The sequence below is a fragment of the Rousettus aegyptiacus genome, unplaced genomic scaffold (genome assembly GCF_014176215.1).
Source record: "Rousettus aegyptiacus isolate mRouAeg1 unplaced genomic scaffold, mRouAeg1.p scaffold_m13_p_4, whole genome shotgun sequence".
In the NCBI taxonomy this organism is placed as follows: Eukaryota; Metazoa; Chordata; class Mammalia; order Chiroptera; family Pteropodidae; genus Rousettus; species Rousettus aegyptiacus.
This window is the reverse complement of record NW_023416307.1, coordinates 7313252-7338647: the sequence shown is the minus strand read 5'-3', so window position 1 is coordinate 7338647 and position 25396 is coordinate 7313252. Positions and strand designations below refer to the sequence as shown.

Sequence of the window (25396 nt, the reverse complement as noted above, 5' to 3'; positions counted from 1 at the left end):
AGAAAGTATTGAAAAAAGAAAAATCTGGTAAAAAAAAGAAAATCTAGTAGATCACGCATAAAACTATGGATCAAGTATTTCTAATTTTAGTGGAAAAGGTTTTTCATTGGTCCGCTCTTATTATGTAACAGGAAATCTATAGAGTACCTAACATATATTGCCTCATTTAATCCTCAAAACAACACTGACAGAGGAAGAATACCAGAGCCAAACCAGGAAATGGAACGTGCACATTTATAGACAGGAAAAGGAAGCTTAGAGGTTAAGCAATTTGCCCAAAGTCATGCTGCTGAGTATAACCAATAGAGTTGGGATTCAAACCCTGCTCTGCCAGAATCTAGATTCTTTCTTCTGAAGTAATGTAACAGCAGAGCCTTGGGTTAAATGGCACTCAATGTATTTAATAGCTCTCCATCCTCCATTTAAAAAAAACTCATGCTAACACCACCCAAACTAAGGATTTAGAAACTATCTAAAACTGCTCCTTATTGGGTTTAAATCTAAGCTCCCTCAGAACATAAAGTCCCTGAAAAATAAAGGTTCGATAAGAAAACAAGGTAAGAGTAAGCAGGCTAGGAGAAACTCTAACAACATGTTAGAGTTTCAAGTCTGAAACATTATAATGTGAGATACTCAATAAATCTGGACAGATGTAAGGCAATATGAATGTATTCTGGTTTACTATTTTAAAATGTGTTAAAACGTTTACAAAGGGCCTGACCAAAACATGACAAAAATGTACATTTACGTACTCAAGTCTTTGACTACAAATCCAGACGTATATCTATAATCAGATCTAGAAAGGTATCTTTCGGACACTTAAAAGTTTAAATAATCCTCCAAATATTCTTACCTGTGGAGGTGGTACTGTTATAGGTGCAGGAACAGGAATAGGAGGGACAGGCACAGGTAAAGGTTTGGGTATGGGTGATACTGGTTCTGTGTGTGAGGTTTCTGCCCCTCCATTTTGAGCAACTTCATTTTCATGCTTCTTGGGAATTCCTTTCCACTCTATGAATTAAAGAAATTTAACAATAAAAGTTTACCATTTTTAGTTTGTAACTTTAAATCTAGAAATGATTTTTTAAAATGGTGACTATGTAAAAAACATCAACAGTCTGATTATTAAAGAAATGCCTGTTAATCTTATAAATATTATTTACATTAACAAATAACAGCAAAAACATGCAAAAACAAGTGCTTACTGTGTGCCAGACAGAGTTCTGAGCATTCTATACATACTAAATAATTTCCCATAATCACTATAAGTAGTTCCTATTATTATTATTATTATTTTATAAATTAGGAAAAGACAATTTGCCCAAGGTCACACACCTAGTAAGGGGCAGAGACAGGACTCAACCCAGACACATCTGGCCATAGAGTCTATGTTCTTAACCACAACAGTTGTCTTGTTTGGACAAAGATCCTGGAAGAGAGGAGCAGGATTCTTTTTACCCTGGACCAGAGCCTTCCAGAATGCATAGCACACAGTAGACCCTCAATATCTGTCTGCCTGAACAGACACACCTGGCTCCAACTGTAAGTGAAGGCCTCACGCACTGTGGAGGGAGGAGGTGGAGTCTAGCACTGTTTCACCTCCCTCTCAAACCATCTCTCCTTGAAGATTCCTTAGATGTTTACTGGAATTGCCATACCATCCTGTGCTCCTCCCTTGTCAGGCTGTCTGTCCATCTCCAGGTCATGCCCATACATGCTGCCATTTTCCCCACTGCAATCTCACTGTCAATCTGGCATTTTTGATATTCATTACCACAAATAACTGCACCTCCCTGTCTTACATGTTTGTTCTCTACTACTTCTCTGGACATGTAAACATTTTCCAAGAAATTATTATGAAGCACTGGATTAAAACACAGTACCCACGATGATCAGTTTAAGACTCATCTCATCTGTGAGGTTTTCACATTGAAAAATTCTACTTAAGATCTACTTAAATATTATAATTAATAATTAACCCCATGATCAATAATTATTCCATTTGTATTTGCATCTCTCCCACTTAATATAAGTTGTATAAAAGCAAAGACCACATATGTCTTATTCACCAGTTTCCTCAGTTTAAAATGGAGAGACTGGCACACAGTAGGGTACTTGAAAAATCACAAAAATCACTTCCCAAAGCAAAGAATAAACATCTGTCACACAAACTATCAAGAAATTAGATGAATTTCACAAGACAGTAAACACTGCTTTACCTGGATTAAGTGTATCACTATCCAACATTCCTCCTTCACAAAAACTCTCCAGTTCTTCAGGCTTGACTTTGTCCCATGGAATATAAGTAACACCAAGTTCTACATCCCAATACTGTTTATAATCTGCCTTTATTCCTTTATTTAAGGCCCAGGCAATCTATTGCACCATAAGTTAAAATAAAAAAAAAAAAAAAAAAAAGGAAGGAGAAGAATGTCAAAACTTTTGAGAGGTTTACTGTTTCCCACCATTCTAATCACTTAGACTTGGGCAGCAAAGAAGCAATCTGGATTACTGGCATCACTTCCTTATCTACTTCTTCAACCACCAAACCCCCAACCCAGCCATCATAAAACTTAAGAGAAAAGGAAAAAGTTTATTAGGGGAAGTGCAAACTTCCCTGTACAATCCACTTGTAAAAGTCGTGGGTACATTGTGATTATTCAGCGTTAGACAAAATCCTTTTGTGGCACAAACCAAGGATGGGACAGTGTGTTATGATACTGAGAAAACAATGACTGTGGCCCTCAGAAGAATATCCATGTATTTATATATTTTTTTCTATCTTTGCTGAATAATATTCATAGTTAATTCTAAGATGAGATGACTAACTTTAAAAATAAAATGTAAAACAATCCAAAAGTTCTGCAACAAGATAAAATATTTTATTAAGTGATAATATATTTAAAGTACCAATTAAATACCTTGATGAACTGTTTCTACCTAAATTTTAAAAAAATTCTACCACGAACCTAACATCACATTTTTTATGTTAACTTTTAGCAGATCCTCTTTTTAAAAAAAGATGAAAAGCCTCAGTGTCCAAAATTAGTTTTTAAAAAAAATGAATTCTAAGGCATAAAACTGTACCTTTATGGATTTCTGGTTCACTTTATAGTTTCCTCGGCTCAGTTTCTGCAGGGCACGATACGCATCTTGCCTATGAACCATAACAATATAGGCACAACCCCTGGGAGGAATCATCTGCTCGAAAACATTGCATTAAAAAATATAATAACAAAATCACTGAGCAACAAGATATAACGCTAAGTAACCAGTTCCAACAACCCCAACTACAACTCCCTCCCCAACCAAGCCAGTATTCCATCCTCCAATACGAAATGAATCGTAAAACGGCAATTTAAGTCTGGTCTCAACCAGACTTATTAATAAACCTACAGCCTCCCGTCCCCCCAGCTTTGTTATAAAAAGACTTTTCTAGAAAAAGGTTTTAAATTAAATTTGGCTACCAAAGAAATGTGGTTAAATGCAGATAATGCTAAACATGGACTCAGAACACCTAAACTCTTGTCTCAAGTCCTTAATTTTGTAAAATGACAACCACGTCTGTCCACTATCATTACATAATTTAATAATCACTCACATTAATTGATTCGATTGGACCAAATTCTTCTAAGAGACTGGCAACATCCTGCTGAGTAGTCCTTTTGTCCAGCTGTCCCACCCAGAGTGTAGTACTACAAACTTAAAATAAAATCATCATGAATGTACACATTTGATAATGAACAGTACTATACCTTACATGGAAAAACTCATTACAGAAAATATGCATGAGCAGCAAATGCCATTTACATTTAAAAAATTCTAGAAAACTGTGGTAGAACTTACAGAAATGAAACCAGGTTAGTGAATATACACTTAGGAATTGGACAAAAAAAACTGGCTTTTTTTTGTGGATAGATCTAAGACTTGATCCTAACTCCTGACCACCAACCAATTCAGTGCTTTTGTTCACTTTACATAGTTATCCTTTTCCAACCGTCAAGTATATATGGTTTTTCTCTTATACTGTGCCCTAGGAAATAATTCTGCCAGAGTCAGAAGTTTTACACATGCCCTAGTCATATAAACGAAAAATTCAGTAATAGCTATGGACTTACACCATACGTTATTAAGGATATTCTAAACACATGATGATTCTTGAAATAATGCAAGGTTATATATAGTAAGTTATATTTATAAAATAGTATATTAGTTATTATAGAAAAAAAATAAAACCTTTCCACTGTATATAGGAGAGCTAGTTAATGACTTTATATTTCATACACTGGATTTTAAACACACTATTGCTCAAAACTGTTACTTTGGTTTACTCTTTGCTACTGTACAGTTAGCTGGCTGAACGTATGAAAGCAAACCCAAGGGCAGTCACCAAACAAGATGTGAGAAAGCACTATTTTGCTAACAGTTTTAAAACATTTTAAACCCATGACATGAAAAAAAATAATGCAAGAAGTTTGAATAGAAAGCTTAATTTACCACTTGCAGTTTCTGATTTGATTGGAGGAAGGCCTTTTTGTCGGCGTTCTCTTTCTTTTTCTCGATCTCGTCTTTCTTGGGATCGTGATCTAGGAGAATGTCGGCGTCTATCTCTAGACCGAGATCTAGAACGTCGATGACGAGACCTTCGAGATCTAGAACCAGATCGAGATCGCCTCCTTTTTGGCGACCTAATATTTTCATGAGAGAATGGATAGCATGTGAAGAAAAACAATTTTAATCTAAGTATGTAATAAAAAAGAAAATACAAGTAGGTAATTTAATGTTTAATATGTTGAACAAGAACGTGACAACAGGGAATTCATTCTAAAGATTAATATGTTCAAAGTTAGAAGGCATTCGTATAATTTAAATGAGATAAAGAAGGTTGCTAGCTTATGTAAGTACCACTCATCTTTGATACCTCTGGTACTATAAGTTACATCCTTGTATTTATGATGCTAATGGTCACCACTGAGATACACTGTGACTTCTGTTATCTATCTTCTCAGTAAAGTCTCCTTTTCTGCAGCAATTAAAAATGTAAGCTGATTACAGTATTAGTCAGCTTTCCACTTTGTTAACTGATAAATTTGTAAAGCAATTTTATTATTAACACATAATTCTTTTAAATCCATGTACACTATCTGTATGCAGGCATTGGAGTAACTCAGAGGGAAAAAATGTGGGTAAGATGACCAACTCACCTTAGAATTTTTTAAAATACTTCTGTCCCCGTTCCATAGACAAATATATCAAGTGTTAATTTATTAACAGCATATCTAAAAACAATCCAACTTGATTTTAACCTCTATGTCTTCTCAGACATATAGGCTTATAAACCATTTCCTATAAATTACCTGGATGCTGACCTAGATCTTGACTTTCTGTTATCAGAGATATGCCGCTTAACTTCTTGAATGCAAGGTTGTTCTACTTCCATTTCCTTTAAAAACAAACAAACAACCATTATTACATGAGAAAAGTAGGAATTATAGAGGCAAGAGGACAAAATCTAAAAAATGCTAAATTACAAATCTCTTGTCCTGAGATAGTTCTCTTATGATTACTTGAGATAAAATTTCTTGTTTAATGAATGACTGGCCTTTAGAGGGAAAACATTTTTTATACGTTTTACAACATTAGAAGAAATACTCTACTTCTGGAAATTACTTTGTATAGGTTATGTACTGTTTTAATAAACCATCACCAGAGTGGTGAACTGAGCACTGATGAAGCATTCTATGTTGTCTCAATCCTCAAGAACCATATGAAAATTGGTACTACTATTATGTCCATTTTCCGGAAAAGAAACTTAGGCCACAGAGAGGGTTAATATGTGCCCAAGGTAATAGCCTTTCTTTACATTCAAAAATGAAGATAACAAGCAAATAGGTAGGAATCTGTAAAGAAGTCAGGGCAACCAGAAAATCATCAACATCGAAAATGAAGTTATACCTGATGTGCCTTCTGCGTAAGTGGTTCATTTTGTGCCTGAAAAGAAGCTTGGTAAGGCTGCTGTACAGGTGGAGTTGGAGGAATCACAGACTGAGCCATGGGAGGAAATGGAGGCGTAGGAAGAAGGCCAAATCCTGGCATTTGTCCATTAGGAGGAAGTTGAACCTTTTGTTTTTAAATAAAGTGTATGAGTAGATTTAAAGTAATAGCTACCAAAAATAATCAGAAAAACCCTTACTTTACATAAAAGTAAAATATCTTCAAATAAATTTTGATCAAGGAAAAACTACATTGATTGCAACAATGATTAACAAATTCCATAGATAATTTGTATTAAAGATTGTTATGTATCCAAGTATACAAGTTAAAGATTCTATAACTTGTTTTAAAATTATGAATACACAGGTTTGGCTTCATAAATTTAAAGACGTAACTTCCTCATTTATGTGAGAACACCATGTGACAGACTGAACTGAAGTCAGAAGTACAATACTGCAAACTGTCTCTCTTCAACTTTAAAGGCAATTAAGCCTTTGTGGAGATGGAGTACCTAGAAGCACTGACTTTCTAGGTTCACTTTTAAAAAATTTAAAGGGGGTTTCGGATAATATGGCATCCCTTTTAGGATTTCAAATATAATAATGATGATAGTAAACCACATCCTAACATATTTTTGCACATGCTACTCCAATACAACTAAATGTAACTATAATGCCACAAGGGTGTTCTTTCTAAATTACTTATAAACTTTCAGTAATTGTTAAAACACTCAAAATAAATTCATAAGTTTTCTTCATATTTTAAACAGGCTTATAAAATACTATTCAAACTTCGTTCACCAACAAGTCATTAACATTACAGTATTAATTTCTTTTATCAAATGCACAGAATGGACTAAAATGATAAGGAAAAGAAAATGAATGTAGTTTCAACTGACTTCTTAGAATCCTTTCTAAGTTAAGGCTATAAAGTATTATTTCTCAAGGCTGATGGTACAACAGAATCACTACACAATTAATTTAAAAAAATTGACTACAGCACTGGAGGGCCAGAACTTGTATTTTTTTAATGCCCCTCCCTGCCCCCATTAACTGAGTGAGATGCATAGTAAAGTTTACGAAACTCTAAATTAGAGGATTTGGTAAAATAAATCCAATGAACAAATCTCTACTAACTTCTTGCAATTCTTGTGTGCTATATATGCTCCTTTCATTGCAGATCTCAAACTACAGTTCTGAACGTTGAGAAGTGAAAGCCCTCTAAAGCATCTAATTGCACATTTACCAAAGAAGTTCTTTGCAAACAAAAGAGCCAAATAATTAAACAGGCCAGTGCCATAATCTCTCTCTAAACTACATTAACAAAAATACTTATTATTATTAAATTATAAGCATGTAATATTCAGCATCCTTGTTTTAATTAAAGCAAAAAGCAACTCAAATCAGTTATGGGCTCAACAGCTTTTATTGCAGCTGTAGTACTACTTAGCCAATCACACAGCTAAATAATAGTGGCCTGTAAAGTGCAACCCAGTTATTCAAATGCAGCTGCAAGAAAAATGCTTGTACCTGATGGTGCACTGGATCCTGCTGTATTGCCATCATTCGAGGTTGAAACTGATCCATATTTTGATGTTGGGTATATGCCGGCTGCTGCATGGCATCTCCAGGAAACCCACTAAAAAAAGATGAGTAATCCTTTTACCCATTCAAAATACATGAGATTCTTAGCCACATTCATACTACAGAAGCATAAAAAATGTGTTCAGGAATTAGTAGTAATCAACATTTTACTGAATCACATTTGTCTATATGTTAACTTATGTAATCAGCATTATTCCTCCCCCCAAAAGCCATTTTTAAATTGTAAATCTCACGGTATCCCCTTTCCATTCACAAAAAACCCCAAAATATCACAATTTTAAAAAACAATGACTCTATATGAAAGATGATTTTGTTACTAATGTTCCTGACATTATGCCTCACAAAGGTTACCAACTCTGTATGTGCTGAGGAATCAGAACACAGACGCTTACAAGGGGGCCTGTGGGGGGGAAGTGGCAGGTGGGGCCGCAGCAGGTGCCACTGCAGCCGGAGCAGGCGGCACAATCACAACGGCAGATGTTGTGGTGGCAGCAGTAGCAGCAGCATCTTCTTTCTTTGATTCTTCCATAGCTTCTGGCTCGTCATCATAGTCAAACCTATCAAGTAGCTTCTGGAAGGGCACATAACATTGCATTTTAAAATTCTGATTGTGATTCAGTGCACAGAAAAACTTGATAAAAACAACAGATGTTTATGCCATCATCCATAATCCCACCATGCTGTCACACACAATCCTATCTTCCAACCTGCCTAGGACTTTGGTCCACAGATAAACCGTTTTTACACAAATGGCATTTGGAAAAGACAATTTTTTGTTCTGTTTTTCTTCTCCAATTATAAGTGGTTTTCTTTCTAGTTTCTACATGTGTACTTTATTGTTAATTTAGCAATATAAATATTTTACTAAAATAGTCATGTTCCTACACTAAAAACTTTTGGAACTTTGCACACATGACAATGGGTGTACATGTCTTACCCAAGCACCATATGTCTAGAGAAAAATGTCTATGTGCTGCTTGCTCAACAAAATACTAATATGAAAAAGGAAAAAGAGAATGCCACAGACAGGGCCATCAAGAAGTTTTACTGCCTATATACTAGTTTATTTCTTAAAACTTCACAGCTGACCTCAGATTACTAGAAACTTTCATTTAAAAGGGGGGGAGGGGCACTTCATAAGATCACATATATTGAAGAACCATTTAAAAATATTAAATTTATTCAGAAAGAAGGGAAGTAGCTTAATGAACACTTACTACTGTGTTTTGGTAGGTTACATACAATACTTCATCATCACAAGCATGAAATGTAGATATATAGTCTCCTTTTTTGCAGACAAGAAAGCTGAGGCTTAGGTCGTTAAGAAATATAACCGATTGTACAGTCAGTGAACTGCAACACATGGACACTGGTCTTTCTGACGTCGAAGCCCTCACACTCCGGCATCCAACGAGCATCTTTTCTCTCAAGCTGTGTCCATTCTGCTCATGGATGTGCAACCTCAAAGTCCTAAATTTGTGGTGTTCTGTGATAGTTCTGCCCAGAAATTCTGGTTCTACCGTCCTGGACAACAGATTTCTAAGTTAGGAAGAGAAAGAAGTTCCCTTCTTGGACACCTGTGTTTTCCTCTATGTAATTTTAGGCCATGTAAGTAAGAGTTCTTATTGTAAGTGAGGGATCTAATAACATGGCCTAAGCACCTTGCTGTTTTACATACATTAGTTTATTAACCCTCATGGCAATAAAATATAGGTGCTACCATCACTGTTTTACAGTGATGCACAATGAATATTTAAGTATCTCAACATCAAGGCACAGTAGAGTGATAGGAGCCAAAATCAAAACTGAGGTCTAAATTGCCTATAAAAACCAAAAACTATGATCTTTACAGTTTATCACATATAGATATGTTCTTTAAAGTTCCATTATTTATACCTATTGTTTTGGGAAATGACTAAATATCTAAGAATAAATGAAAGAAAAAACATGACAAAAAAAGACTGTAATAAAAAAAAGATTCTGTACAAAAAAACTATCGGTACTTAACCTATGAATTCGGAAACTCTTAAAATGTATGCTAAAGTTCATCTGAAAAAGTATGCTGTTGTGGTTAATTATATGTGCCAATTTTGCTAGATTAAGGTGCCCAGGTGTTTGGTCAAATGCTAATCTAGATGTTGCTGTGAAGATGTTTTAAAACTGTGATTAACATTTAAACTATTTGACTTTCCTTTATTGAATAAAGGAAAACTCTCCCTTAATGTGGGTGGACCCCAACCAATAAGTTGAAAGTTTTAAGAGCAAGAACATGGGTTTCCTGAAGGTATTTGCCTTAAGCCAACGATACTGACTCACTTGAATTTCCAGCCTCCAGTATGCTCTACAAGCTTCCAATTTGTAAGCCTCCACAACTGAATGAGCCAATTCCTTAAAAATCAACCTAACTTTCTCTCCCTTGCCTTTCTCTCATTTTCCATGTGTACTTTTGTGTGTGTATAAAATTGGTTGTTTTTCTGGAGAACACTGACTATTGCATATGCTTCTATAGAATAGTCAAAGAAAATTTTGGGAAAAGAAAGGGGAGGGGGCAAAACACAAATAAACAAATATATTACCAGTGAGACAGAGAAGAGTCTACAGAAGACAGAAACGAATGAGAATTTCGTGTATGAAAAAAATAGGGAGAATTGATATTTCCAAAAAAAATTTATCCAGAACCATATTTTTTTATTTTTTATTTTTCAATTAAGGCTGAAAACCATAATCTAAAGTAGGCTCCAGAAGAACTAGAGAGACAAACATCAAGAAAAAAATATGAAACTACTAGGAAAAAAATACAGAATTAAAAGAAAAGCATAGGTGAGAAAAGGTTTCCTAATCACAAGATGAAACAAAACTAATAAAACCACGATATGTAAGAATTTATGTTCATATGTGGATGGAAATAGGTCTGAAAAAACCGGAAAAAGACATAAATCTGTTCAAAGCAGAGTAAAACTGCTTCCCTTTTTACTTGAGAACTTTCTGTATTATCTGCATTTTTTCTCTTATGCATATCCTCCTTTTGTACTCAAAAACTGTATCCAACATTCTTCAATACAAGCACCATAAATCACTAAGATATAATGACAATCAATACTCACTGCATGGATTCTTAATTTGGGCTACCAGCAATAAAGTTATTATATCTTAGAATGCTGGAAAGAATAAGAAATTTTAGAGATGATTAAAACTAAATGATGTAATTTAGTTCTAAGGTTTTCAAAGTTTTGTGTTTTTTGGGGTGAAACTTGTAAAATGAAATAACATTTTATATAGCCATAAACCCAATAGAAAAGACATGAGACAAACAATAGTGGAGTTGTTTGAGCTAATTTCAACAAGCTCTGAGCTGTGCATATTCGGCACACCTATATATCCTTAATGGCAGTCCTTTAAATATGCCAAGGCCTAGCAGAGTAGTTGGGAGACAATGAACCAACATAAACCTTCGTAGTAGAGATGTGGTAACTAGAGAAAGAAAAAAAAAATGGCGAACATGATAGAGGCTCTGTTTATCCCTCTGACAACTAAAATAAAAGCTGTGATGGAAACAAGGAGCAGCAACAAGGAAAAATCGCCTGGGTCTAGATGAACAAGCCATACGACTACAGAGAAATCCAAGAAATCACCCTGCAACGGCAGAAGGTAGGATGAAGTGAAGATGCAGGGCTGCCCGGTCCCAAGCGGCTGAGTGAGATGGAGGCTGCGGCAGCAGCAGATGCCTCTTACAAGGGTCCCTTAAAGGCACCTGCTCGCTCTGAGCACCAGTGCCGATTTGACTGTGTGCAGGGGGAATGAGGGACTTACAAGGAGACACTGTCTGAGAGAGGGTCGAGGCAAGACTCACTCTGTACAGACGTGCCGGCAGTATGGCAGTACCTATAATTCCCTGTTGAGCCCTCCACCCACCAATGGGGGGACACAGTGCCACCAGAGCCATGACATCATCAAAGTGGATAACAGAGGTCACTCTGCCCAGAGGATTCCCTGAAATCCAGCCTCCCAACTCGCAGTCCCACCCAAGACACACTCTGGTATATCCTCAGGGAGTCAGATGCTCCTTGCTGAGCAGCACCAAGACTCACACTAGAGCTAGCTGGCTTCGGTTTCTGGTGTGGCCTCTTGAGGCAACTATAAGCACGGGATCTGTGTATTGCTTGCTGAATCTTGACAGTGGCCCTGGAGGGGTACAGGCCTGGGCTAAGTTTGGCCTGCAGCTGAACCTCTCTCAGGACTGTGACACTGAACACCTACTTCACAAATCCACAGTAATAAGACCAGGAGACTTAGGAGCTTTGCTTAGTACATAGAAACAGACACAGAAAGGCAGCCAAAATGTGAAGACAAAGAAGCAGAAACCATATGACAGAACAGAACAGAGAGCCAGATATAATAGAGTCAAGTAATCTAACATGCAGAGTTAAAAACACTGGTTTTAAAGACGCTCAATGAACTTTTGGGAAGTGTAGGTGAATTGAGTGAGAACGTCAAAAAAAGAGATAAAAAATATAAAAACGGAAATGGAAATTATAAAAGGAAACCAGTCTGAAATGAAGAACACATTATCAGAGATAAAAAGTATATTAAATGGAATAAAAAAAGTGAATAATAAATAAAGTGCCCTACTTAGAGGACAGGACAGCCAATCAGGACATTCAATTAGAATGGCAAGAAAAAAGATGCCAAGACTATAAAATAATTTAATGAAGATATGGGACACTATGGTGACTCCAAATATTCATCTGTTTGATGTAACAGAAGAAAATCAAGATGCTGAACAGCTGTTTGAAGAAATGATGGAAAACTTCCCTAACTTGGTAACGGAAATGGACATAAAACCCCAGAAAGCTCAGAGGACTCAAAAAATCAAGGATCCAAACAGGCCCACACCAAGACACATCATAATTAAAATGCCAAAGGTTAAATAAAGAAAGAATATTAAAAGCAGCAAGAAAAAAAAATTACATAAAAGGGAATACCAAGATAAGACTGGCAGCTGATTTCTGAAACGAAATTATGCAGGACAGAAGGGCTTGGCAAAACATATTCAACAGAATGAAAACCCAAAATCTACAACCAAGAATAATTTATCCAGCAAAGCTATCATTTAGAGTTGAAGGACAGATAAAGAGCTTCCCAGACAAAAATAAGCTAAAGAAATTTATTTAAAAAAATGTTGGCAGGACTTCTTTAAGAAGAAAAAATCATGTATCAAAAAAAGGAATAAAGAACGGTAACAACTACATTCCTGTCAATAAGTACCTGAAATGGAAAAGAATTAAGTGCTCCAACCAAAAGATAAGAGTGGCTGAAAGGATAAGAAAACAAGACCCCTACATATGAAAAGGAAGGGGATGGAAAAGGAGATTGTTTTGATGGACCTAGAAGGTGTTTAAAAGTTAGACAAAGTTAAACACTATATGATTTCACTTATATGCAGGATCTTAGGAATAAAAAGAACTAATCAAAACCAGACTCACAAATATAGTGAATAATCTGGTGTCGGACAAAGAGGAGGGAGATTTGGGGGGCTGGGAGAATGGGGTGAAGGGCTAAAGAAGTACAAATTAGTAGCTGATGAATGGTCACGGGGATGGGGAGCATGGCATTGGATACGCGGTTAGCATTAAAATGTTGGCTAGGTGGAGGGTCAGCGGAAGGAGGGAGCAATTGGGGGGATCGTTTTACAAACCATATAGATGTCTAACCAACGTACTGTACACTTAAAACTAAATAAACAAAATAATAATTTAAAAAGTGATGAAAATTTAAAAAAGATAAATAAGATATGGTAACTAAGAGTTTTTAACAGCAAACACACAAAGTAACTTAAATGTCTACCAATAGGGGAATGGCTAAACTGTGATTATGTCCACATAATAGAATATACCTAATAATCGCCCAGTAAAAAAGTAGATCTAAATCTATTAACCTCAAAAACAATGACAATGATAAGAGGATTAAGATCAAAACAAGCAAGTTAAGAACAGAGTGAGTGAGTGAGTGAGTGAGTGTGTGTGTGTGTGTGTGTGTGTCTATTATGACCAAATAACAGAACATATCCACAGGAAATTAACACTGAAAAAATGTACAGCAAAATGTTACAGTTATCTCCAAGTATGGGATTACTCGTGAATGTTCTCCTGTTTACTTTTCCTTTACTTTTTTTACTGAAAAGTTTTGCGGTGTGTATATATTAGTTATAACCAGAAAAAAATAACCAATGTTTTGCTGTCGAGGAGGGAAATCCCTCAAACCACAATACAACAAATGAAAAATCAATACAGAAGCTAAAAAAGGGGTAACTTCCACATCCCAAGTTGAGTGATATAAACAGGGGGACGGGTTGTATATATGAGAACCGTACCTTGTCAAATGCAGTTTTTTGTTCAGGTGCGGGGAAAGCAGCTTTTTGTTCAGGTGGTTGTGCAGGAGCTGTCTTTAACTGAGCTGTGATAGCCTGAACCTGAGCCATCACAGCATTGTCAATGGCAGGAGACTGTGGTTTTGGAGGCTGTTGAAAAGTCTGAAGGATCTGCTGAAGCTTAAAGAATGGGAAAACTGATAAACCACATAATGAAGTATAATCATTGTCTCAAAAGATATTTTACTAAACAAAACAAAAAACTTTAAAGGTGACTAAAAGAGCATAGGCAGAGAGTAAACTAGAAAAAGAATAAACATTTTAGTAATGGTCAGGTTTGTTGTGAATAAATCTATTGGGGATATAATGCGTGTCACTTAAAAGTTAAAATGTATGCTGATGACCCCGATGGTAGAAAATAATGGCCACAAAGAAAAGAAAATACACTGAACTGTGAGCAACGTAAACACGTTTTCTAAAAAACTGCAAAAATCACCTCCAATCCATTTAGTTTTGAAATCGGTCAGAAACGGTAGAGTTGTGAGCAACAATATTGGCCACTTAGCAGTTCTCAAGTTCCCTTCAAAAGGGTGCTCCTCATTCTCAGCGTGCTGGTTCCCTTGTTTTTCACCTGTCCACATTTTCCCGCTATCCCTATGCTTTTACTTTCCTAGTCAAGGCTTTTCTAGCTCAAAGTAGAAATATTTCCTCCCCTAACGGTGTTCATTAATCAGGAATAGAAAGAAAGAAATGACAATAGCATCAAACTGCAAATGATTTAATATGTGGAAGAGTAGCTTACCTGTTGACCTTGAGTTGACTGAAACAGTTGGGCCACAGCAGCAAAAGCATCAGAGCTAGGTAACTGTGGTACAGTTGGTACAGAGTTTGTAGTGGCTTGTGGGAGTTCAGAAGAAACTTTAACTGGAGGTGGAGGTGAACCTAAGAATGAAAAGGTCATTAAGGCCTAAGAAAACTTTAAACTAACAAAATTTCTTTTTTAAAGTCCACTAAGCTTTTTTACTAAAATAACATTCCGTTCAGCTTAAGATGCACTAAAAATACAGATTGTGGTACTATAGTCTATACTATCACAAGCACTGGAAGAGCACTTTTTATTATGGAAAGAAAACCATACCTTTCTCTATGTAAACTCAAGTTTCCTTCTTATGGAAAAATTCCACTAAAAAAATAGACTCAACTTTTTATGTACCAAAAAATAAAAAATAAAAAAAAAAATCATACCATCTGCTAAGCTCTCAGATACACTTGACCATACCTTCATTATTAGTAACATTTTCTGCCACTGGGGCAGCATTACTGGTTCCTGCTGCCATGTCCAAAAGAGGTTGAATAATTTCAATTTTGAATACTCCATTTTTCTGCCAAAGGTTCAGCACACGAACTATTTTACTCTGTTATATGTGAGAAAACACGAATATACAATAAATATTTGCACAAATAATTTATTATATCTTACCCCCCCCAAAAAAAGAGGGAAAAAACCACCCTAGGCTAAATTTTCTTACTATGTCTGTTTTGTAAACAGAAAAACAAAAGCTATCATGAGAATCGCAATCTGATTAAACTATTCTAACCAACCTTTCTTTAGAAGTGTAATCTAGAAGCAGAAGGAAAAAAATGAAACAAAAGGAATACAACCTACAGAATCAAAACAATGTATTATATTAATAAAGAAATTTAAAGTTTTCATTATGTTTGATTTATGGTTAAAAGAAACTATTGCTGACCAAGAAAAACCAGTTTATCTTATAAAAGTGAAGAATTTCTTTAGGATGATTATATTAGTTAAAATATTTAATAAACTGGCCAGTAATTGATAGGTAAGTTGCTTTGTAGATCAGTTACTATAAAAGAGATCACAGAAGATGTATTATTTGGGTTAAAACTTTATCTCCTATTAAAGGAATGATGATCTATGTCTCCTTTCTTTATTCTTCTGAGTAGGTTTACCAATATATTTCTCTCACCCACTGGAGTCTATACACAGTAAAACCAGCTATCTTCATGAGTTAAATACTGCAGTCTGATTGGCAATGAATATCACTTATGTTCTCACATTTCTACATACTACGTAAAGCCATCAATTATTGGTCCTTTCCTACCAGAATAAGCAACCATCACAGATGCCTTTCTCTGCTACAAGTAAATCTCAAAAACATCTTCCTGAAAGCAAGATGGTGCTCCTTTCATATTCCAAAAGTACAACATTTCTGAAGGATTTTACATGAAGCTAAATGAGATGACCACTAGAGAACTGGCTTTTATTTCAAGTTTAAAGATTATCTTTCAAGTAATACAGTAGGTTTCAAATATCTAAAATATATTTAAACAGATTAAATATAAAAATAAAAACAAGAATGTAAGTTCTAATTAAAAAATTATTAACTATACCTTATCTTCAGATGGACAAAGATATAAATATTGGAATGTGGCGGTTATGTTTTTAGAGAATCTTGGCCCAAAAACATCTTTATCAGTTCCAAACTGATGACGAGACTGCCGCACAATTGAGTCGATTACATATAATCCTGGAACTTTGTATTCTGGTTTACACTACAAAAATAAAGATGTAAAAGTCAATATAAGAAAAGTCAAATCACAATTTGACACCTGTTCATCTCACTTTTATGAAACTCTGTATATCCAATGACAGTTTCTACTTAGAAACCACCTGAATGTCTAGCTCTTTTATTGGCTAGCCTGTCGAATTTCCCACAGGTCTATATAGAAATACCATTCTCTTGATATTTCAGACCCCCCAGTATTTTACTTTTCTCTAGTCCCTCTCCCTCCCCACACACAATTTCCCATAATCAACATTACTTTATCAATCCCTAAGTCACTTCCACACAAATCCATTTGATAGTCTCTACTCCAATTCATCCTGCTCAAAAAAATAATTTTTATCTTTTAAAAGTATGAAAAGGGTAATTTTAACAACATACCAATCTTAATTCTGTTAAAATACAGTATCAGAGAATCAAAAAACACTTAAAGGAGAGGTCATTTTTGGCCTATGAAATTGATAAGATAAAAAGAAAAGAGAAACACACACCTACATACATTCAGGTGTTACAACCTTTATGGAAGATGATTTAGCAACAAAAACAAAGCCTTATTTGATCCAACAATTCTACATCTAAAAATTTATCCTAAGAGAAACAATTATTATACATCTAATTTTTTCCATAGGCCAGCCAATGAAGTGAAATATCCAACAACAGAGAACTAATTGTGGAAATAATCATGAAATGAAATACTTGCATATGTTTACGATAAATTCAGTGGCAAAAGCAGGTCAATCAGTATGTCTCCATTTTTCTTTTATAAATGTACATGCACATAATAAAAAATAAGTAGATCCAAATGTAAATATGGGCAATGATGTGGAGTTGTAGCATATAGGAAATTTTATTTTTCTGTTTTACTTATTTGTACTTTGATTTGCTACTATAAAAACATCTATAACCAATTAGAGCTGTTGGAGCTCTAACTCCTGTATCTCAGCCAGTATTTAAAGGCTTGCCCACACATTAGTATGTACTACATGGGGGAGAAGATATGTCTAAGTCTCTGTTCTTATTCCTCTATTGAGACATACATGCTAATAAGTTATAAATCACAACACCACAACTGGAGAACTGAAAACGGCTTAATTGCGATAGGAGCTGGAAAAAGTTGGAAGAACTTTATAAAGTGATTTCATATGATATACTCCAAGATGAGTTTGATGTCAACAGAATGAATGGAGCAGAGGAGAAACATTAGGCTCAGGGAAGAGTCCTGCCCAGTAGACGAGAAACTATTAAGTGCCTATCTCCATAGTAAGTACTCAATCTTAAAAACAAAAAAAAAACACACACACACACCAAAAAAACCCTCTAGAGATTAAAAAGAATCTACAGTGACAACATCTTTGTATAATGGCTTTACAAGCAAGCATCCAAATTACAATTTACAAAGTAAATTACAAATACTGAACATAACCAAGAGTTAATAATAAAACCGATAGTTACCTTTTTGATGAATTTTTCTACTATTTGAACTACATGCTTATAAAGCTGAAAAGAATTAAAAAAGAATTACTGTCATTTCCATATTTCTGCATTTCCTATAACATAATAGGCACAAATTTGCACGATTTGAATAATTCTCAAGATAATATTGAATAATCCATGAGACATAATCTATAGTCAACAACTAAAAAAAAACCTTTCAAATAAGAAAGAAATTAATTAAAATAAAAACTACAAAAATCCTCCCAAAGAGGTCTTTTTCTTAGATTTTTAATCAATAAACCTTCATAAAACAATTTTATGAGACAGGTAACAATGGAATTGGAACTAACTTATGCAGTTTCTACCGTGAATCACTTAATTAGGTTTGATCTTGGATATGAAATTTAATTTCATGGGGCCCAAGTTGTTGTTTGTTTTTAAAATAAAAATGAAGCTAATACTCAGCTGATTTATGACAAGAATTAAATGAAATAAAGAAAAAAATTTGCCAGTCTACCTCCACTACTGGGAGTTTAAATTTTTTAGCAATACAAAAACACAAAAGATAACTGTGAGGTAATGGATGTGTTAATTAGCTTATGGTAATCATTTCTCAATGTATACACATTATCAAATCATGTTTTACATATTGTTAAATATATACAATTTTTATTTGTTAATTAGACCTCGATAAAGCTGGAAAAAATATACAGGGAAAATACTAACAATAGGAAAAAGGGGAAAAAAATCTGGTTTTGAAATAATGTTAAAATGCAAATGTGCTATACTGTATTATCATGTACTTTCAGCAAAATCTGGTTACTGTTTTTTGGTTCAGGCCTTAACTAATTTACAGATGAATTCTCATTTTTAATATCATTTTCAAAATTTCAAAAAAAAATTTTAAATTAAATATATTTATTTTATTCTTACCTTAATGGCTTTGATAGCAGCTTTCGTGATAAGAATCATCTTGGCTCGAGAGATGGGAGGTTTCATATCCATAAGTGAAAAGAGCTTAAAAAACAAGCAAAATCAATTTTAAGTTAAAGATAAAATTAGAGATCAATTCCCCAGTTCTACAAAGATATTTGCAATCTAGTAACTGAAAGAGTAATGAACTTTAGAAACTAAGTTAAAAATTTTGGCAAGTAAAAAAAAGAAATCAAGAACTTTCCTACATACCTGTACCACCCACCACTTAGAAAACACAATGGGAAAAAAATCGTATTAAAAATACCAAAAACAAAAAGGTAAAAAATTAAGAAATTTACAAAACCTGTAACAAAAAATTACAAAACTTTACTGAAGAACTCAAAAATGATTTGAATGGAAATGAACACACCATTTTCCTGGACTGCAAATGGCAACAGCATGACTCAATATTTAATGTAATTTTAATTTAAACCTCACTGAAATTTTGGAGAATTCAAATAATTCTAAGGTTCATTTGGAGAAACACATGTATTAAATCAAACAAAAAATTAAATATGTCACTATAAAGCTGTAATCCACAATTTCTTGATTTAGTCAGGAATAATGACACCATGTTGAACAAATCACACAACAGTAAATCTAACACTTAGGAGCTCCTGTGAGAGTTTAAATCCAACCAATGCATAATGAGAACCCACAGAGGGTCATAAAGATCTAACTTCTTAAATTCTTGTTACTGTTTTGTTTAATCATAGGTACATACTTACCTGGGACTTCTAAAAGGATATTTTGAAATAAATTTCAGGGCTTCCTGAGCATCATCTACCTTATATGAGTCATATTTCTATTTCTTTCCAATCAATGTTAATATTTCAAATATGGAATCCCTAAGACGTAGACTTTAACTAGACTACAACTAAGAGGCTAAAGAACAAGTCTCTTTTCCCAGAGTAAATGGCCCTATACCTGGCAACACAACCTAAAAATTCAGAGAAAGTTCACAGCTTTCCAAAAACTACAGACACAATGGGACTACAGATAACAGTAACAGTAATTTTTAAAAAATATAGAATGCTAGATATAATCAATATAAAAACCAGATACTCTGTTTAAGCAGAAAGAATTTTCCATAAATAACATTCACATACAGAAAAGAAAATATTAACACAGGAATTCATTTTTTAAAAAGGGAATAACTCTTTACTTTATGTATCCATGCAATAAAAATTCTCCTTGAGAATAAATGCTAATTAAAAACTAGGAGATAATAATTTTTGAAATTATAACCAATGAGAAATTAAAAAGCAATTTAAAATTGTTCAACCAAATACAATTCGAATAATACTGCATGAAATATACAACATACATTTATAAAGGGTATATTTCAGCCATTGAAAAGTTATAAAATTCATTAATACATCTGTTTATTACTATTGTTCTATTTCTTTCTCTGTACCTTAAAGCAGAGAAAGGGAATGTAAAAAGTTTATATATGGATCTTAAGAATGAACAACAAGGAGAATTCCCTCTCGGCCATTAAAAGCTTAGAAAATCATACTTTAATGAAGCCTAAGCCAGAGCTAACAACATTCAATGTCCCGAATAGCATTTCTTGATTATTTCAGCAGTAAGCAACTTGTTACATAAAGAACTGCCAACTGAGCACACAAGAAAGTTCAGACCAGGCACCTTCTGATGAAATATCCCACATAGTCTATATATTTAAACCATTTTATTTTATATTTTATTAGGCGAGGCAACTTTTGGTTGACCTCACAGATTGCAGGGACCTTGTCGGCTTACAATCCTTTCTTTTTCTATATTTTCATATTTCTTTTTACACCTACAGCACCTGGTTTTCCTAGGTGGTCTCCCATCCAAGCACTAACCAGGCTCAACCCTGCTTAGCTTCCGAGATCAGATGGGATTGGGCTTGTTCAGGGTGGCATGGCCGTAGACCATGTTTTATTTTAAAAATTAAAATACTATACCATATAGCAGTCTGCCCATTCATTCAGGCAAAAGACCAGCAAGAGAACCTTCGAGTGCTATCATCTAAAATACAAAGGGTGGTATTACATTCCATAAGGAAAGATGACTTGGGAAGAGAAGAGGGAACAACATTTGAGTGCCTGCTATGTGTAAGAATGAAGTTTGGTGGTGTGTTATTTAATTTAATTATATCAACAAACATAACTTCTGTTACAGCTGTTTTGGATGATGCCCAGTGAATAGGTCTCAACTAAAATATGATTTGAAAGCTCATAATCTCTGATAGCATAGTCATACCCTTACACATGTTGCTTACTGACTAAATACATGAGACCATTAACTAAGATTGAGAGTACAGACCAGGTACGTGTCCCTGTGTATACACTGTACTGATTCAGGGATGATAATGAAACATATTGCATTTAACATGGGATGCCTACTGAATACCCAGGCAGAGACTAGAATATGGATCTTGAACACATAAGAGAGACCTAGGCTAGAAACTGAAAAGTCACAGAATCAAAGCCATGAAGATGGTTGAGAAGGAACCTGTATTAAAAAGGGAGCCAAGAACATGCACCTAGTTAGGGTACATACCAACAATTCCAATGTGGTAAAGAGTAGGTACTGCACAAATGAACACCACCAAGACAACTGCCAGAAATTAAAGGCATTTGGCATCTTAAATGCTATCAGGAAGCAACTCAATCCTTGTTCATTCAATTTGACAAGTAGGTGACTGAAGTGATATCAGTTTCTGAAAGTGAATCCAAGTCCACTCAGTTAAGCAGTAAGTGGCAGGTGAGGAAGCAGAAATAAGATAGTGGATCATTTTTCATTCATTGAACAAATATCTGAGGGACTTAGTAAGTAACTTACTAAGCAAGCTCAGTGTTTGGCACATTTGGCACCTAAAGAGGAGATCTCAGTCATCTTTTGATGCTATACAGATGACCATCCTTAAATACCTCTTACTTATTAGCATTATATGGCATCTGTCACATATCTTTTTAGATGCCCTTTCATTTACCAGTGTTTTTAAATCTTAAAGTTATAAATCTGTATTTGATATAACTTATAAAGAAAAATACTACAGACAGATACAGAAGTTTCAAAACTTGAGATTTAAAAAATTACCTTTTTTTAAAAGCTCAATAAATGTTGTGAATATTTCATTGACTTCTTCGAGGTGCAAATTCATCAAACAAGTCCCCTAATATTTACATCGATGTCTTCATTAGAAAGATAGAGACCCATAAATTATTCTAAAATTAATATACTTTACAATAACTATGGAGAGTGACACTGAGGCACAGAAATTCAAGAATCTGCTCAAAGTAATAAAGCTAATTAATAGTAAATTCAATCTGTGGTTTACCATTTCCTGAAGTTTGAATTCTTTCCACTAAGTACCTAACAAGGAGATTACTTAATAACATAATACTTTAGCATAGAGGAACAATGCAGATATTAAAGATAAATACGAAGACTACATACTCAGGTAAAAAAAAAATGCATGTAGAGCCAAGTGAGAAAGTTAATACTGAACTATAACTGTTATGAGGGAATGGACTCACAAGATTTTTTAATAACAAAAAAATAAGTGGCTTGGAGGTAAAGTGATACATCCAGGCAAGCAACAAAATAAGAAAACGTACTGATTCCTTACTGGATTTAGAGCAACATTGCAATCAATACTTCTAAATAAAAATAATTTTGTCATGGCCACCTATGTTGGCTAAAGAATCTCTCAAAAGTATACAACCTTGTGGTGATCTAAGATTTAGATTATAAAGTCTACAGCCATGCCACTCTGAACATGCCCGATCTCGTCTGATCTCGGAAGCTGAGTATGGTTGGGCCTAGTTAGTACTTGGATGGAAGACCACCTAGAAATACCAGGTGCTGTAGGTGTTTATAAATAAATAAATAAATAAATAAATAAATAAATAAATAAAAATTAAGAAAAAAATAATAATTTAGTTACTGAATTTTCAAAAACAATAAATTCCAGTTAGGGTAACCATCAGAACACAGGATCAATAATCAATTCCAGAGAAATCCTGACTCTACTGCTCACTAGCTATGAGAAACTGAATTTTTAAGAATTCGAACTATATATATAAGAGCACTTGATGAAGAACTTTGCAGACAGTAAGTGTGCAATAGATGTTAGCTGTTACTACCATGACACTTAATTTTGTTGAAAAAAACAATCCCGGTGATAATGCAAAGTGGTGTTTTCAAATTGTGGGTTGAGATACATCAGTAGATCATGAAAATGAACTTAGTGGGTATGACAGATCTTTTTAGTGGAAGAGAGTCAAAGGAAAAAAAATCTGTATATTTATATAACAGCCCTGCATACAGCAAGGCTTAAATACTATTTGGTGAAATCTTGCACTTTTCTGTGTGGGTATGAAAATACAAGCATCTGAGTCTCAATGTAAAATTGTGATTCTTACTGTGAGGGTCATGGTAAAAAAAAAAAAAAATAAATATATATATATATATGAAAAGCAATGACTTAGAAAAATTCTTTTGTTTTAGAAATGAGGAAAATAAAGTCTAAACTGTTGGTCATATTTCGAAAGTGTGTAGAGTTCTTAAACCATTAATACTTTTCTTTTGTGAAACGTATGAAAAAAGAAGTTGTGGAAAAAGCAACATAGCCAAATCAGAAAAAAAAAGTTCATATTTTTCAATGAAGTTTACAATACACATAGAAGAATATACAGAGTAGAAATAGGGGTAAAGATAATTCAGGCTCCAGTTATTTCTGATCAACATCCAAGCTTGACCAACCTACTTTAGGAAAAAACCCCGCCAGCTTTATACATAAAGACTGAAACTTTATGTAATTCCAACAAACTCTACTAATGAAAAAAAAGATACTGTGGTATTCCGGAGCAAGACAGAGAGACCTAGTTTTGAAACTTGGTCCTGCCATGTAGATGATTCTGGACAAACTGCTCAACTTCTGTAAAGCCACGGTGTCCTATGTAAAAAAGATTATTGTTATCTACTTCACAGGTACCAATGAGAAATAAATTAGTCTATGCACAGGGAATGACTAGTTATCACCTGCAACACAGCAAATGCTCAATAAATGTCATTACGTGTTGCATTCACCCTACAATTACAGCTTGTACTCAACAATTAATGTCATCTGTCGATGAAAACAAATGTGTCAAAACCACCAGAGACAACCATGCAATCCTGATAGAGAATAGCAGCGGCAGTACAAGACCCTCTTAGAAGACTTGGGCATAGTAGTAAAAATATACTAGTCAGCAAAACATAAGTTTGACTTTTTGCTGTCACTAGCTGAATGGGAATATCTAAATATGAACACTGTCTTTCTCCATGACATATAGAAGTCTGATATACAAAGTATTCTAAAAATTATGAATAATCATTCATCATGACACCTTATATATCAACAAAAAAAGTTTCAAAAGAAGATAAGGAATGAGAATATTTGGCCTGTGACACCTATAGCACTCGTAGTGTTGGGGGTCAAAGTAATATGATACTTTGCTATTTACTGATGGTATAAACTTTGAGTTTAGTTAACCTTTCTAAACTTTGAGGTTTTTTAACTTTGAAAACGAGGATTAACAGTACTCACTTCACATCATAAGGCTGTTAATATTAAATGAGATACTGTATATAAATCTTTTAGCCCATAATACCTACCATTAAGTGGCTCAGTAAATGGAGCTATACAGTGCCCTGGGAATCTTTACACACATACTGAGTTTAACTTTTTGTTATGGGTTATCATATTTTTTCTGTTTTACACCTACTACCCAAATGCTGCATTTAGAGAAATCTTCCCTATAATGAAAATGTAGTCATTTCAAAGACTTTTAAAGCTGTATAGCACCTTAGTACCTACACTAATACACCAAATTCATAACCACTTTTACAATATCCCTGGCAGATTCCAGGTAGTCACACAGGCTTAATAACTCATAACTAATTAGCTTCAATGGCTCAAGCCGTCTTCTTTGTACTGACCTCAAACCTCCTGTTCCAGTCCTGCGTCTGGAACACAGAATAGTGATATCTCTCTTCTCTCTCATACAATAAAATATTTAAAGATAACTAAGAATGTTTCCCTCTCACTTATCTTCTTCAACTATTTTCCAAATGATGTTTTCTAGATCTGACTGTCCTAATTCCTTTTAAATATATCCCCAAATGGACAAGGTCCAAATGCATTCGTGTTAATGGAATCCAGTGTTACTTATTGTCTTTTGTGTTAGTGTCCTGTTTCCTCATTAACACATTATAACACACTTAGTAGCTTAAAACAATAGGAATTTATTACCTGACAGTTCTGGAGGTCAGACTCTCACTAGCCTAAAATCAAGGTGTTGGCAGGACTGCATTCCTTTTGGAGACTGAAATCTGTTTCTTGCCTTTTCTAGCTCCTAGAGGGTGCTACATTCCTTTGGCTCATGGCCTCTTCCTCC

The 25396-nt window shown here is 34.5% G+C and overlaps 1 protein-coding gene and 2 pseudogenes across 3 annotated transcripts in view; 1 reads left to right on the top strand and 2 right to left on the bottom strand.

Moving 5' to 3' along the window:
- The window catches only part of SCAF4 (SR-related CTD associated factor 4), a 57186-nt gene that overhangs the window by 18219 nt on the left and 13571 nt on the right, over positions 1-25396 (bottom strand). For 2 of the 3 annotated variants that reach the window (XM_016162385.2, XM_016162387.2), the window contains exons 2-16: positions 18921-19004; positions 18006-18050; positions 16381-16542; positions 15245-15380; positions 14768-14907; positions 13969-14145; positions 7991-8169; positions 7524-7632; positions 5956-6120; positions 5358-5443; positions 4498-4688; positions 3602-3702; positions 3088-3201; positions 2220-2376; positions 854-1011 (exon numbers count right to left, since the gene is read on the bottom strand). In XM_016162385.2, the coding sequence (XP_016017871.1) occupies positions 854-1011; positions 2220-2376; positions 3088-3201; positions 3602-3702; positions 4498-4688; positions 5358-5443; positions 5956-6120; positions 7524-7632; positions 7991-8169; positions 13969-14145; positions 14768-14907; positions 15245-15380; positions 16381-16542; positions 18006-18050; positions 18921-19004 (2004 nt within the window). The remainder of the gene's footprint in view (positions 1-853; positions 1012-2219; positions 2377-3087; positions 3202-3601; positions 3703-4497; positions 4689-5357; positions 5444-5955; positions 6121-7523; positions 7633-7990; positions 8170-13968; positions 14146-14767; positions 14908-15244; positions 15381-16380; positions 16543-18005; positions 18051-18920; positions 19005-25396) is intronic. The other variant, XM_016162386.2, reaches the window with a different exon arrangement.
- LOC118602257 lies at positions 20764-20882 on the bottom strand (annotated as a pseudogene).
- Positions 22711-22829, top strand: LOC118601805 (annotated as a pseudogene).